The sequence below is a fragment of the Chiloscyllium plagiosum genome, unplaced genomic scaffold, assembly GCF_037043375.1.
Source record: "Chiloscyllium plagiosum isolate Xiang-an unplaced genomic scaffold, Cpla_swu_hap1 HiC_scaffold_3, whole genome shotgun sequence".
Taxonomy (NCBI): domain Eukaryota; kingdom Metazoa; phylum Chordata; class Chondrichthyes; order Orectolobiformes; family Hemiscylliidae; genus Chiloscyllium; species Chiloscyllium plagiosum.
In genome coordinates, this window is record NW_028270141.1 from 151,391,384 (window position 1) to 151,407,776 (window position 16,393).

The 16,393-nt window shown below is 40.4% G+C and overlaps 1 protein-coding gene across 2 annotated transcripts in view; it reads right to left on the reverse strand.

Moving 5' to 3' along the window:
- Positions 1 to 16,393, reverse strand: part of brox (BRO1 domain and CAAX motif containing) — a 46,549-nt gene that overhangs the window by 23,892 nt on the left and 6,264 nt on the right. For both annotated transcript variants that reach the window (XM_043687328.2, XM_087984391.1), the window contains one exon: positions 11,917 to 12,013. In XM_043687328.2, coding sequence (XP_043543263.1) covers positions 11,917 to 12,013 — 97 coding nt within the window. The remainder of the gene's footprint in view (positions 1 to 11,916; positions 12,014 to 16,393) is intronic.

The window sequence follows — 16,393 nt, forward strand, 5'->3', positions numbered from 1 at the left end:
ACCTGGCTAGGATACTCTTTGGAGAGCTTGTGCAGACTCAATGGACCGAATGGCCTTGCCCTGCACTGTAGGGATTCTACGATTCTATGAACATTACTCCTTTGGAGATGGAGGACGGTCACTAATGAAGCAGAAGACAGTTGGAAACTGCCTCGAGATGCTCTTGACCTGAAATGACTGACCAACTATGACAACCATCTCCATTTATGCTTGGTATGACTCCAAACAGAGGAATACCCGCTGCGCATACACACACACACGCACACAAAAAAACCCTAACCATCCTTAAGAATTGATATTGAGTTGTTAAAGACAGAATAGAACGTCTTCTACCTCTTCAGAACACAACAATGCATTTCACAACTAATGATTGACCCATTTGGCAAATATAGCAGTCAATCAATAATATAGTGCACACAATTTAATAAATAACCAAAGTTCTTTTTAGCTGTAAGGACACTGATGCTGCAGCTTTTCATCTTGCACTTATCAGGACAAATGCATGAGTGCCAAAATTTAAAATGACCACAACAATATGTATTAAAGAAAAGAAAAAGGCTATTGGGTTGGCTAGTTAATAGATTGGACAAGGCATTCTTATGGAGAAAGCAACAGGGAGCTATAACTATAGATTTCCAATATCTCAGTAATTTAAAAAAGGCACAAAAATTATTTTTGCCTGCAGAGAATGGTGCCTACATATGAACACATTACATTTCTAACAAATGTAAATGAACAATGTTATGAGGTCAACTGATAATCCTAAATTGGTTTAATGTAGGTCTCAGCATGCTCAGCATTATTCAAATAATTCTGTTGCATTTCAAGTTTCGAACTGCCACAGTAATAGCTGTCCATGCGAAATAGGTTCAGGACAAGCCAGGGCCTCAATGTGGCCAAATCTCACCGCGCTGGCCTCAGGACAAATACCTGACATTTGTGAAGAGCCAAAAAGCTGGACATTACTGAAGGTTGTCCTCTCTGAAGACCCTGAACTCGGCAAATGAGAAGGCTATAAACTTGGCTGAGGGAATTTGCATTCACTCAAACTGAACAGAATAAGCGCTGACCAATTACATCTAGCACACACATGTAGGCTCAGTACAGTCTATATACTTGGTCTATTATGAACTGAAGGAATTTGCTATTTGATTTGATCAATGAATCATTCAGGCTTGCTGCCTATGCATCTAGTATCACACCAGCACTGAATTTCAAACAATGTTGTTCAAAGTCAGCATACCTTTTGGATTGAAGGCAGCATCCTGTTAAATGAAGAATACAACATGTGTAATCACTGCATCGTAGCACCACGAATATGCTTACAAAGCCTGTTAAATTACATTTTAAAAAAGTTAAACCAAGCACTTTTCAGACCTGAAAGTGCTGGGCTTTTGGTCCAATTTCGCAAATTTTTGTGATTCAGAGAGAAATGATCTGATCAAGATAATCATTATCCAACAAGATGCAGCATAGCTATTTCAGCATCAAGATTGCAAGGTAAGCAAAAGGGGGTCTTGTGACACAGTGATAGTGTTTCTACCTCTGGGTCAGAGGTTTGGAGTTCAAGTCCCACTACTCGAAAGTGTCATAACACATCCGGACAGGTTGATTAAATGTATCTGCAAGACGAGCAAATGACTAGACCTATTAACAAGATTTCTGACAAAAGCTAATCTTTGTGGAGCTCGAAGAATCCCAATTTTACATTGATGGATGAAGTTAGCTTCTTCTTTGGAGAAATGTTAACTATTCCTCTCTCCATAGATGCTGCCAGACCTGATTTCCTGTTTTAAGTCAGCCCTATTGTCTCATTGAAAATCCAAAATCTTCCCCCCCTTAAATCAAAAGGGCAACTTTAAAGAAAGATGGTGATGCCGAGCACTTTTTTTAAAAAACGCGCATGACTTGCTTGAACAGAAGATCTATTTATAGGAGTTTTTCTATCTTAGCCCAAAGTTTTTTCTTGATAAGTGGTTGTAAATACAAACAAGCTGCAGTTTAGGGATGATTAAGATCACTTATTATAGGGATTCTGAAACAAGACATTTTGTTGAAATTTTCTTTACTCATCAGGACATTCAGAAAAATACCAATGTAAGGAGAAAATATTTTGTACCCATCAGAAGTGTGAAGCTTGGTTGGCAAATGGAGTCGCCTGGAAAATGCACAAGATTGAAGATGAAGAATTAAATGCCAAGCTTTAAATTTAAACCAGGTAGGTTGGCTGATCAGTCAAAGCACTGCCCCAAGGAAGAAACCAGAGAATGGCTGTCACCTACTTTATTAAGCTGAAACAGACTCAATGTGTACAAAATCTTTCTGGCTGTAAAGTCAACAAGGCGTTCTGCCTATCACACAAATAAGTAACGTAGCAATTGAGTTCCAGCATCAGCAAGATGCCAGGGACGTAAGCCACCTGTCCCAAAGATTGACAGATCACATCAAATAGCATTTCTCTTCAGCTGTGCGCAACAAGCAAAATACTGACCATACCTAGCCAGGCCATACTTGTAAACTTCCACAGTCTCCAATATTAGATGTGATTGCACGACTGGACATCACTTGCTAAATAATCTTGAATGCATGAAGAACTATGCTGACAACCAATTTAAGATTGCGAGTCAGACTCTCAGCGCAGTATATTTGTGCATGCCGGAAGCTACATATATTAATACACAGGACCCTGTTCTTTGTAGATAGACCGTGTACTGTTTCAATTTGAAACAGGCAACAGCTATTCTTTGATTCCTTCTTCAGGGCAGCGCTTTAACCAGAGTCAACTTGCCTGACAAGTTAACGGTCAGTCATCATCCAACTGGTGCATTTGCCATCACAGCACCTCTACCAACCCCAAGCACTTTTCCAACCAATCAGCATACTCTCTTCTCAGACAGTATAAAACTTAGGTCCCCTTTACTTTACGATTCTTGCAAATGTCCTGAAGTGCAAGACCAAAAGCATTTTCAAAAAGTATGTTTTCAAGCAACACTGGGTTCCATATTATCAAATGTCTTTGAATTAAGGGGAAATACACAGGAGGGAATCTGTCCCACTCTTGTATGCTTAACTTACAGATTTCAGAAAAAGAGCACAATGCAGCTAATTAGATTGGTTGTGAAGAGTATATTCAGGGATTCTCAAACATTAAAATGAAGGAAAATGGATTTCACTTAAGAGTTCTAAGGAATCTGTTGAAACTCTTTGTTTACTAAGTTTTTGCCTAATACATTAAGATGCTCATTTGTTTATAGCTGTGTGTCTTCATTCCCGTGGAATGTTGTTTCTGACAATTTGCATTGTAAAATACTTCAGCCATTATTATAGCATTCAGTCTTTCTATTTAAAAAAAAGACATTTCCATTGTTTAAGCCAGAGCAGAATTTGCAAGTCCTACACAAGTCCTCAATAGAGTTTCTAACGAACTGACCGTATCGAATTTAAATTCTGGATTCAGTTCTTTGGATTCTAAGTCACCCACTCATTGATGAATGGGACCATTATTACACAGCTTGTGTAATCACAGATTGTGCTGTCCAGAGAATGGATTACTCAACTATAACTCGAGTACTTTTCCACCGATATTTTCAGAATAAAATCTTTCCTCCCCACTATCCGAGGACTTTCATCTGAATGAATTTCTGAGTTGTTATTGGTGTCTATGAAAACTGCCATACTGGGTGAGGTGCTTTATGATCTCTATTTTCATGAAACTTGTTTTGATCACCTTCTGAAGTCAGAGAAGTGCCCTATAATTTGTCTAACAAATTTGCATTTATTGCTGTCAGAGGAGTTGGACGCTGGTGGAGTTACAGTAAACAAAGAACTGATTAGGGCAGAGCATGCGTGATCTATATGGACTTCAGTAAGGTGTTGGACAAGGTTCCTCATGGGAGACTGTTTAGCAAGGTTAGATCGCATGAATATAGGGAGAACTAACCATTTGGATACAGAACTGGCTTGAAGGTAGAAGACAGAGGGTGGTGGTGGAGGATTGCTTTTCAGATTGGAGGCCTGTGACCAGTGGAGTGCCACAAGGATCGGTGCTTGTCAGGATGGGGTGTGACTTGAAGGGGAACTTGTAGGTGATGGTGTTCCAATGTATCAGCTGCCCTTGAATCGTTGTTTATATAAATGATTTAGATGTGATCATAGTTAGTAAGTTTGCAGATGACACCAAAATTGGAGGTGAAGTGGACAGCAAAGAAGGTTACCTCAGATTACAGCGGGATATTGATCAGAGGGGCCAATGGCCTGAGGAGTGGCAGATGGAGTTTAATTTAGATAAATGCTGCATTTTTGAAAAGCAAATCAGAGCAGGACTTTACCATTAAGTGTATAAGTCCTGGGGAGTGTTGCTGAACAAAAACACCTTGGTGTACAGGTTCATAATTCCTTGAAAGTAGAATTGTAGGTCGATAGGATAGTAAAGGCGGCGTTTGATATGCTTTCCTTTATTGATCAGAGCATTGAGTATAGGAGTTGGGAGATCATGTTGTGGCTGTACAGGACATTGGTTAGGCCACTTTTGGAGTATTGTGTGTAATTCTGGTCTCCTTCCTATTGGAAGGATATTGTGAAACATGAAACAGTTCAGAAAAGATTTACAAGGATGTTGCCAGGGTCGGAGGATTTGAGCTATAGGGAGAGACTGAATAGACTGGGGATGAAACTGAAGGGAGTTTCTTGAAATGGAGAAAGGTGACCAATGGTGTTCCACAGGGGTCAGTATTGGGGCCATTGTTGTTTGTAATATACATAAATGATCTGGAAGAGGGCGGTGTTAATATGATCAGCAAGTTTGCAGATGACAAAGATTGGTGGAGTAGCAGAAAGCATAAGGGACTGTCAGAGAATACAGGAGGATATAGATAGACTGGAGAGTTGGACGAAAAAAGTGGCAGATGGCTTTCAATCCAGACAAATGTGAGGTGATGCACTTAGGCAAGTCTAATTCTAGAGCGAATTATACAATGAATGGAAGAGCCTTGGGAAAAGTTGATGGGCAGGGAGATCTGGGAGTGCAGGTCCAGTGTACCCTGAAGGTTGCTGCACACGTGGATAGAGTGGTCAAGAAGGCATATAGTATGTTTGCCTTCATTGGACAGGGTATTGATTATAAGAGCTCGCAAGTCATGTTAAAATTGTACAAGACATTAGATCGGTCGCATTTAGAATACTGTGTACAGTTCTGGTCGCCACATTACCAAAAGGATGTGGATGCTTTGGAGAGGATGCAGAGAAGGTTTACGGGGATGTTGCCTGGTATGGAAGGTGCTAGCTATGAAGAGAAGTGGAGTAGGTTAGGTTTATTTTCACTAGAAAAAGAGGAGATTGAGGGGGGACCTGATTAAGGTTTACAAAATCATGAAGAGAAGAGACAGGGTGGATAGACACAAGCTTTTTTCCAGGGTGAAGGATTCCATAATGAGAGGCCACGCTTTCAAGATGAGAGGTGGAAAGTTTAAGGGGGATACACGCGGTAAGTGCTTCACACAGAGGGTGGTGGGCGTCCGGAACACGTTGCCAGCAGAGGTGGTAGAGGCAGGCACGGTAAATTCATTTAAGATGCATCTAGACAGATGCATGAGTAGGTGGGGAGCAGAGGGATACAAATGCTTAGGACAGGTTTAGACAGTACATTTGGATGGGCACAGGCTTGGAGGGCCAAAGGGCCTGTACCTGGACTGTAAATTTTCTTTGCTTTCCCTGGAGCATCGGAGGCTGAGGGGTGACCTTATCGAGGTTTATAGAATCATGAGGGGCATAGATAGGATAAATAGACAAGGTCTTTTCCCTGAGGTGGGGGAGTCCAGAACTAGAGGGCATAGGTTAAGGGTGAGAGGGAAAAGGTATAATAGGGACAACTTTCTTACACAGAGTGGTACGTATTTGGAATGTGCTGCCAGAGGAATGGTGGAGGCTGGTACAATTACAGCATTTAAAATGCATCTGGATGGGTATATGAATAGAAAGGGTTTAGAGGGATATAGGCCAAGTGCTGGCAAATGGGATTAGATTAGGTTATTTGGTCGGCATGGACGAGTTGGACCGAAGGGTCTGTTTCCATGATGTACACCTCTGTGACCCTATGACTCTACTTCATGAGTACTTCAAGGGCAGATGATGGCCAAGTGGTATTATTGCTGGACTGTTAATCCAAAGATGCAGGTAGATTTCTGGGGACCAGGGTTCGAATCCCACCATGGCAGATTGTAGAATTAAGAGTGTAATGATGACCATGAAACCATCGCCAATTGTCAGGGAAAAACCCATCTCGTTCACTAATGTCCCTTAGGGAAGTAAACTGCCATCCTAACCTGGTCTGGACTACATGTGCAGTTACTTTCCTCTTGGATGGTCTATCCAGCGACAGCCTCATCCCATGAATGAATCAAAAGTTTTTTTAAATAAACCAATTGCACCTTTTGCCTGTCATTTTTATGTATTCTATACAGTGTGCCTGAAATACCATTTAACCTGGAATGTGATTCCTTTGAAGCCTATTGCTGTCTAAGCAGCCGCTTCAACATCAGGGAGAGGACAACACTACTGAGCTGTTATCCTACAATATGAAATTGTAGTTAAGAACCTATTTCAGGATAAGAACAAATACTCAGGGTAATGCTTCCCTTCCTATATCCTGTTTAGGAATATAAAGACTAATTATGGTCCAACCTGGGTGAGATGAGTTAACAGGACAGGTGAAAAATTGAAGTGAATGAAGACCAAAACAATTCTATTCTTAAAATGAACAGTAACTTGGTACGACAGCCTTTTGGGGCATTGGGGTCAGCTTTACATGTGTTACTACACGGAGGTGAATCCCTCTGTTAATTAAACCAAACACCCAGAAAAGCTCACCTCGCCTCCTAATTTGTTAAAATATGAGTGGCAGAGAACTCTCAAATTCCACTGTTTAAAGAAATAATATCTTTTTTTTAATGTCAATGACAACATGAAACAACTATTCACAATCCTAATCCCCCCTTCCTCTTAACTGATTATCTGCCCCCAACTCTATAACAACATGTTGTTTCAATAAGACACTTCGTAAAATTATATCAACTTAATTTTAAAACCACACAGCCACTGTCTTCTTCTGTCTTCCCTCTTCTGGAAGAGAATCTCCCTGGGTCGTTGTCTTCCTTTTTACTGCGAGTAGGTTTCACATGAAAAGGTGCCTTTGATAGAGTGTTTCCTAATTTCTTGGGAGAGCAGGATGTTCGCTCTCCTTATGTTTCTGTCTGGACAGCAGTTGCTCTCTCTCTCCAATCTTCAAAATGTCCACATTTTATACCCCAACATCAGATCATCTCATTGAACCAATGTTGGTAAAACAATAAATTCAAACTTGATTGGGTTTTAATATTCTGGGACATAATTTAAGCTGATTGGTTAGGTTAGAATTGTTGTCAAAACAGCAACCAAATCTTAGGCATCGATTTCACAGCCAAATTTCAATTTTCAATTTTCCAGTACACTTTGGGACTGACATTTAATCATATAGATAGGTGCTTGTAAGCTCTCAGTTCAGAACAGCATTCACTCTCTCTTAAAAGGTACAGTATCATGCCTTCAACTTCATAACATCTCAAGTGGCTCGATTAGCAATTTTCTAGATTGGGTCAGACTGTTGTGGCTTCAAAACTTTGAAGTTACTACACTGTAACACAGTGAGGAGTACTATGGTATCAGGAGTATTTTCTTTCCAAGGATATATTAAACAGATAAGCTGTGTGTGAAATCAGACAGATGCAAGTGGACTCATCGCATTATTCAAAATAGTGCAGAGAGGTCTATCAGTCAACATTCACCCAAGAACAGATTCTGTGGCCATTTGTTTGGTTCTTCTTATGGGAATTGACTGCACTTCAAATAAGTGTTACATTTACCTGTAATTCATTGAGTACACTCTGGTTAGATTTAAGCAAATTAATACAAGTTCTGTCAACAGTGTCATCTGCCCTAGCCCTACAGGCACTCGTATCCTCAGTCAAAACTGCAGACCTCAGATCTGCCTTCGAGAGTGAACCCAAGGAAAATGATTGGCCCAGACAGAGTCCTCAGTCGTGCCCTCAGATCCTGTGCAGACCAACTAGAGGGAGTATTCCTTGACACCTTTAACCACTGTGCATGACAATCTCAAGTCCCTACCTGCTTCAAGAACACCACCATCATCTCAGTACCAGATGAAAACACATGCAATATGCCTCAACAACTACTGTCCGGTGGCTCTGATCTCGATAATCATGAAATGCTTTGAGGGGTTAGTCATGGCCCACATCAACTTAGCATCCCAGCCTGCCGTGATCCCCAACAATTTGCCTGCTGGTGAAATAGGTCCACAGCAGACACTGTTTCCCAAGCCCGACACTCATATCTGGACCATGTGGATAATAAGATATCTACATCAGGCTCTTATTTATTGACTACAGCTCTGCCTTCAACACTATAACCCCAACCAAATTAATCTAAAACGGAGATCTAGGTCTCGGCTCCGCCCTCTGCAACTGGACACTCAGCCTTCAGATCCGCAGACTGAAATCAGTGAAGATAGACAACAGCACCTCCTCTACTATAATCCTCAATACTGGCACCCCGCAATGATGTGTACTCAACCTCCTTCTGTACTCCCTCAACACTGTGGCTAAGTTTCATACAAACGCCATCTACAAGTTCGCTGACAATACCACCATTATAGGCTAGATATCAAACAGCGGAGGGTCAGAATACAGGAAGGAGAGAGAATGCTTGGTGTTGTGGCACAATGATAACAACTTCTCCCTCAATGTCAGCAAAAGAACAATCAATCATTGACTTCAGGAAGAAAGGAGGACACACTCTTATCTACATCAATGGAGATTATGTGGAGAGGGTTGAGAGCATCAAATTTCTAGTAGTGACATTACCAACAATCTGTCCTGGACCTCCCACATAGATGCAATGGTCAAGACATAACTATGCCTCTTCTTCCTCAGGAGGCTTAGGAAATTCAGCATCTCCACTTTTACAAATGCACCATAGAAAACATTCTATCTGGGTGCAAAACATCTTGGTACAACAACTGCTCTGCCTCGGACCATAAGAAATTACAGAAAGCTATGTGCACAGCTCAGACCATCATGAAAGCCAACCTCTCATTCACAGACTCCATCTACACTCCTCATGCCAAGGAAAGGCTGTGAATATCAAAGACCCCTTCCAACCCAATAATTCGCTCTTCCAACCTCTTCCATCAGGGAGAAAAGACAAAAGCTTAAACACACGCACCAACAGGTTCAAGGACAACTTCTGAATGGGGACTCTCAAATTTCAAATCTCATCTTGACCTTGCTTTTGTGCACGTCCTGTGCAGTCACAACCCTGCATGCCTCTCTCAAAACTCCATATGATCGATATGTCCTTTGATATTATGATCTGCCTGTATTGCTTGCAAAACAGATTTTTTTTTACTATACTTGGGTACATGTGACAACAATAACTCAAATCATTTAGATAAATAGTATTCTGTAAACAGAATGGCTGTTAATTCTGTTTCAAGTTAATTCCTGCTTCCTCAAACCTACCTTCAGTCCCACCTTTTACTGCTCATTCCCTCTGATGTATGGCCAAATCTGGTTTTTGCCTTCTATCTTCCTCTCTTATTTCCTCTCATCAACTTCAGCCAGTTTGCTCTCTACCTTCCGAGTAGACGTCTGGTCCTTGCTGTTAATTCTAGCCTTTTTTTTAAAACCTGCTTTGCTATTAGTGCTACTAAACATCTGATTAGCTGAAATTTCTCACAACAAAATTATTGTTTTTTTTTAAAAAAGTGACTGAACACAGGTGCAGAGTTCTGCATACCAGCCTTCTGTAAACAAGACAACTATTTTTTACAGATGTGTTATTTACTGAGCAACTATGCATGAATTCAGGACAAAATGTGCCTATTACAGGCAAACATTAATTAAAACCAGACCATACTGTGCAAACAGATGCACATCCAAATAACTGCCTTGCTGGCTAGGTCATTTCAGACATCAATTTAGGCCCAATCACTTTATCATGTTCTGAAGTTACGTGTAGACCAGACCCAAGTAACAACAGCAGGTTTTCTTCCCTAAAGGATATTTGTGCACCAGGTGGGTTTCAAGGTAAACTGGTAATTTCATGATCACTGTTACAAATAATTTTTTTGGCTCCAAATGTAAATTACTGAAATTAAATTTCCAGTTGCGATGGTAGGCATTAAACTCATGTTTGGATAATTTGTCCAGCCAACTGGATTACCAACCCAGTAACATGGCATGATTTCAGAGGAGGATAATACTGGCCTAGTCAGATCCCAGAGTGAAACCTGGGTTGATCGATCATAAATTCACTTTTGCAATTGTTTACCATGGGGATCACTGAGCATATTTGCAAATGACGTCACCAAAAAACAAAAACTTGGGCGACACGGTGGCTCAGTGGTTAGCATTGCTGTCTCACAGTGCCAGGGACCCGGGTTCAATTCCCGTCTTGGGCAACTGTCTGTGTGGAGTTTGCACATTCTCCCAGCGTCTGCGTGGGTTTCCTCCGGGTGCTCCGGTTTCCTCCCACAGTCCAAAGATGCGCAGGTTAGGTGAATTGGTCATAGCGTTAGGTGTAGGGTTGCTCTTCGGAGGGTCGGTGTGGACTTGTTGGGCCAAAGGAGCTGCTTCCACACTGTAGGGAATCTTACCAAAAAGATGCTTTTTGTAACAATTATATTACAAATATCAGAAATAAAGATTGAAATAAAACCCTCTGACCGTCAACATCCTTGCAGATATTCAAACTTCAACTGAATGTTTCCATTTTCCAATTTTGAATTTCTTGTTCAACTAGCATAGCTGAACTTGGGTTTCTTTCAGGCAAACCTTCCCATTCTTTTGGTGCTATATTTTTAGTTCTCTCTTCATCAGGTTCTTAAACTGCCAACAAGCTATTTACTTCAGAGGTTTGTCGGATGCATTCCTCTCAGACATCCGAAAGCGTTGTGCTTCTGGACCCTTTCCCTGACAACACCTAAGCTACGCTACTTGTCTTCTGTCCGGATCGTTTGAAGCCTGCTAAAACTGCTCTTACAGATCTTTTCTGTCTTAATAACCTGTTTCTTCCTCTGAAAGATGCATATCTACTGACTACTGTTAAAAAAAAATGGTCTGCTTCCATCTCTGATTTCCATGGTCATTGGGCACTAATACAATTTTATTTTCTTCATTTTACCCATATTTTCTAAGGCACTTCATTATTCACCTCAATTTTTATTTTTAAAAGCTTAATTTAAATGCACGTAAGCACTTTTAAAGACAACCCAGCATCATTCTCAAAAGTTAAACTACAAATAGCTCCCTTGTTAAAACATAATATAGAATTACAAATCAAGAATGTTCATCACACACATCCACCATGCTAGTCACCAACCAAGAGAATGCAAAACATCCATTCTAAGAGTGAGAGAGTTCTTTCCACAGCCAATACTTATTCTGAAGCCAGCTTTGTTAAAATAGATGATCTAGTCATTACACCATTGCTGTTTTATTGGACCCTGCAGTGTGGAAACTGGCTGATACATTTCCAATGTCATACTTCAAGCATATTTAATTGGTTGTGGCATTTCCTGAGCTTATGAAATATTCTGCAAAAAAAAACATAATTCTTTCATTCAGGAATAAAAAACCTGAAAGGAGCATCCAACAATTTAATTTAGTATCAAAGCCTCAAATGAACTGGATGTCAAATGCTCCCCAAAGAACTGTACCATAGCAAGAAGTCAACACCTTCAGGTGAGACAAGAAGTAAAAATTTAAAAAAAAGTAATCACAAAGTTTATCCAATTTATAAAAGATAAATCACTGTATTTCATCACATCTAAATCAACAACAAACATACAATTATTAGGAAACACACCTTGCAACATTTCCCTGTAGAGTGTCAGTCCATTTGAAGTTCTGAATGAAACGCAATTTGTTTTCTTGTGTTGTGCCGTCCAGGGATGATATAAAACCTTTGGATGAAAGCGTAGAAAAAAAAGAAATGTGACGACCCACAGTGTAAATCTTGCTTTCCAAGTTTCATTTACTATGCTGACTCGAGTATTATAAAAGTTTTCTAATCAACCTGTAATGTTATGACATCTCTGGAGCAGGTCGGATTTGAACCCAGACCACCTGCTCAGAGGGAGGGATGCTACCACTGCACCACATGAGGAGAAAGTGAGGACTGCAGATGCTGGAGATCAGAGTGGAGAGTGTGTTGCTAGGAAACCACAGGCAGTCAGGGCTTATGCCCGAAACGTCGATTCTCCTGCTCCTCGGATGCTGCTTGACCTACTGTGCTTTCCCAGCAACACACAACTCTACACCACAAAAGGCCTAATTGAGAAATTCAATTGCAGTTACTCGTTGACAAGATAGCTGTTTGTTCTTTAAATATTTTAAAGGATGTCAGCATGTGCTGCCCAACCCTACTTGTCATTAAACCAAGTAGCATGTTAGCCCACTTCAGACTGAAATTAAGTGTCAACCTTATTGCTATGGGTCTGGGGTGACAAGTCACTCAGACAAGATAAGGGCAATGGGTTTCCTTCCTAAAAGTACATTAGTAAAGCAGGTGGATTTTACAACAATTGGTTACCATTACTGTGATCAGCTTTTTCTTCCCTGTTTAAACATGCATTAGCCTGGATCTTTGGTTTATCAACCTAGTGACATCACAAACCCACCACCATCTCCTCCTGTACAGTAGGCTCAGATGGCAGTGTTTACCTTGGACTTCAGTTTCAGCAACACCTGGTGTTGAGATGAGTGTGCATATGCGCATAGTATGACCTGCTATCTTGAGGGAAGTTCAGGGATTTATTTGGTTCTGGAGGACCAAAGTTGATCTTTTCGTTCTTGCCTCATGTCAATCAAACTTTGCACTTTGTCTTGTTTGGCAGATGTTCCAGTGAGAAGTAGTCATGGGTTGGGGGATGCTAATGAATAATCTGTTGTCCTTTTTGAAGATGCTACACATACTTGCTACCATATCCCAATGACAGAGGATCTGAATGGCTTAGGTCATGGATGAGGTACTTTGACTGTATGACTTTGTAGACATTGGAAAATCTTCAGTGAATCAGGTGGTGAGTAATTCTCCAGAACATTACCTAGGTTTCTAGAGTAGTAGGATGATTGTGTTGGCCTAATGGTATCATCACAAAATTAATGATAACTCATTGATGACAGTTAATGATCACTATCAGCTAACTAAATTAATGACACAAATTATTGCACTACATCATTTACAATAGAATACAGCATAGCACAGGAACATGCCCTTCAGCTCTCCAAACCTGCACCAATTCCTAATCCTTAGTTAGACCCACCTCTCATTGCCCGTGGGTGATATCTATCCCTCTGCTCGCCTCACGTTCATGTGTCTATCAAGATAGATCTTAAACGTTGCTCCTGTGCCTGCTTCCATCACCTCCACCGGCAGTGCTGTCCAGGCACCTACCACCCTCTTGGTGAGAGATGCTCCCTGCACTCGTCCCCTAAATTTTCCCCCACTCATCTTGAATTTGTGCCCTCTTGTAATTGACCTTTCCATCCTATGAAAAAGCCTGACTATCCACCCTATCTATGCCTCTCAATTTTGGAGATTTTTATAAGGTCATCCTTCAGCCTCCATCCTTCCAGTGAAAACAATCAGTTTATTCAACTTCTCCTCATAACTAAAACTCTTCAGACCAGGCAACATCCTCGTAAACCTTCTCCACACCCTCTCGAAAGTACTCACATCCTTCTGGCAAACAGAATTGCATGTAACATGCCTAATATTGCTGATTGTCCACTTATTATTATGATCATCATCATCTATTATTGTTCATTCCTACTTCCCTCAATGCCATTAAGGAGTTAAAGAGGGAGGAAAATGGAATTACATGTAGGCTAGAAACAATTGAGGTGAACAAAAGACATGAGCAAACCAAAGAATTTAATGACAAATATTTGTTATTCTGGCAGTTTTTCTAGAGTCCACAAATGATATTCACTATCTTCAGTTTCTCAGCTTGACTGGGCAACATCTGGATTGCTGATCCACGACAAGGTAAGCATACAGACAGAGAGAAACTAAAAACATTTCATTGCATGTAATCTTTCGATAAATTTCACCAAACCTTCCAACAAATACAAATGGGACTACAAACCATGTGCATCACGTATAATGGTAGTTTCACAATATTACTGCATTCAATATTTCCAATCTACCTTTCCACCAAGTGTACAATAAAAATGGTTAAGTATCTCTTTAAACCAGATCCGTATTCAGCCATTATTCTTTTCCCATCTGAGGAAACTTATGACAGATCAAAATGTGACAGATCTTCCTGAGAGATGAAGGACCCAATTTACTTAGCTCAATTTCAGACCAGGATAAGTAGTTTCAATTATCCTTAATTAGCTTAGTTAACAGAGATCTGATCAAGCTTCAAATTCAAATGACGTCTAAGTACTTCAAGCATTAAGAGGTCTCCTGCCTCAACTATTCTTCCAGGCAATACATTCTAAACACCCATTCAATCTCAGAAAGCTTTCTCTCAAATCCCCTCCAAGCCTCCTGCCTTTCACTTTAAAATTATACTCCCTTAAATTGACTAAGGGAAACTGCTCCCTTCTGTTCACCATGTCCATACCCCTCAATCTCATACACCTCTATCAGAATTCCCCCTCAAATTTCTCTCCTCCAAAGTAAACAATCCAAGCTTAAACAGTCTCTCTGCATAACTGACATGCTCCATCCCAGGCAACACCCTGGGGAATTTCCACTGCATCCCCTTCAGCACAAACACATCATTCTATCGTGTCGAGAGTGTGGTGCTGAGAAAGCACAGCAGGTCAGGAAGCATCCAAGAAGCATGACAATCAATGTTTCAGGCAAAAGCCCTTCATCAGAAATGAGGGCTATCATCCTATAGTGTTTGACCAGAACTGTACGCAATGCTCCAGTTGTGGTAATCAAAGTTCTGCACAGATGAACATGACCTCTCTGCTCATATAATCTATGGCACAACTAATAAAGGCAAGTATTCCAATAATGCTTCTTAAAATCGTATTAACTGATCCTGCCACCTTCACAGTCAAGCACCACAAGATCCCTCTGTTCCTGAGCTTTCCTGAGTTTGCCATTCATTGCATTTTACCTTGTCTTTTCACTTCTTCCAAAGTGCATCACCTCACAGTTATCAAGGTTGAACTCCATCTGCCACTGATCTGCCCAGCTGACCAATCTGCTTGTAACCTAACACCTTGCTCCATTGAAGTGTCATATCATTCAAGGCTATGGGCCTAGAGCAGACAAGTAGGACTAGCGTAGGTAGTAATATATTTTTGGTGGTACAGACTCAATGGACTGAAGGGCCTTTTGTACACTATATGTTTCTACGATCCAGAATACATCTACCTGTCTTTGTATTTAGAGAAAACGAAAAGGAGGAAAGCAGGCAGCTAAAGTCTTATTTAGATCATCCATAATTGCACTGAGTTCTGAGCAGGCCAAATGACCTACTCCTGTTACTATTTATTTTGATCTTAAAAGTTTTTATTTATACAGTTTTTTCCATGGCTCCTAGAAGTTCAAATGTGCATCACGGCCCAGAAAATTCTTATGAAATATAGTTACCATTCTAATGAAGGAAACAGAACAGCTTAGTTATGCACATAAGCTTTCAAATAGAAAGCTGAAGAACCATCTCATCTGTTTTTGAGATGATCAAGTGATCAACATCACTAAAATACCGATAACCTGATCATAGCCACAGTACAGTTTGTGGAAGCTTTCCGTGCAATAACTGACTTCCACATTCCCCGTATTAAAACAGTGACTATACTTGAAAATGTACTTCTTTGGATGTAAAGCACTTTGAGGCATCCAATGACTGTGAAAATTGTGATATATTTGTAAAGCTTTCAAAAATTGTGATATATTTGTAAAGCTTCAGAAAGAAGAGCACAGAGAATTTTTTCACATCCTCATTGTGCTCCCAAACTTTTTACTGCTAATACACACATTTGAAATGTAGGGAAACTTCAGAACCCACAAAGAGATCATAGGTTAGCTAACTATTTTAATAGTGTTCATTAAGGGAGAAGTATAAATGGGGGAGAATTTCTTTTTCAAATAGTGCTATGAAATCTTTACAATCAACTAGGAGAAAGTGAGGACTGCAGATGCCATCCAGTTAAATAGGCAAAAGAAGCCTCATGCAAAAGAATTATATTTTCATCACTCTTGTCAGTATCAGAGAGATTTACAAGCCTGGATTGTACTCGCAACTCAGGAGAAGAGTTTGAACCCAGAGATAAGAGTGCTATCTAAGCCAGGTTACTGAACTGATTAAAAT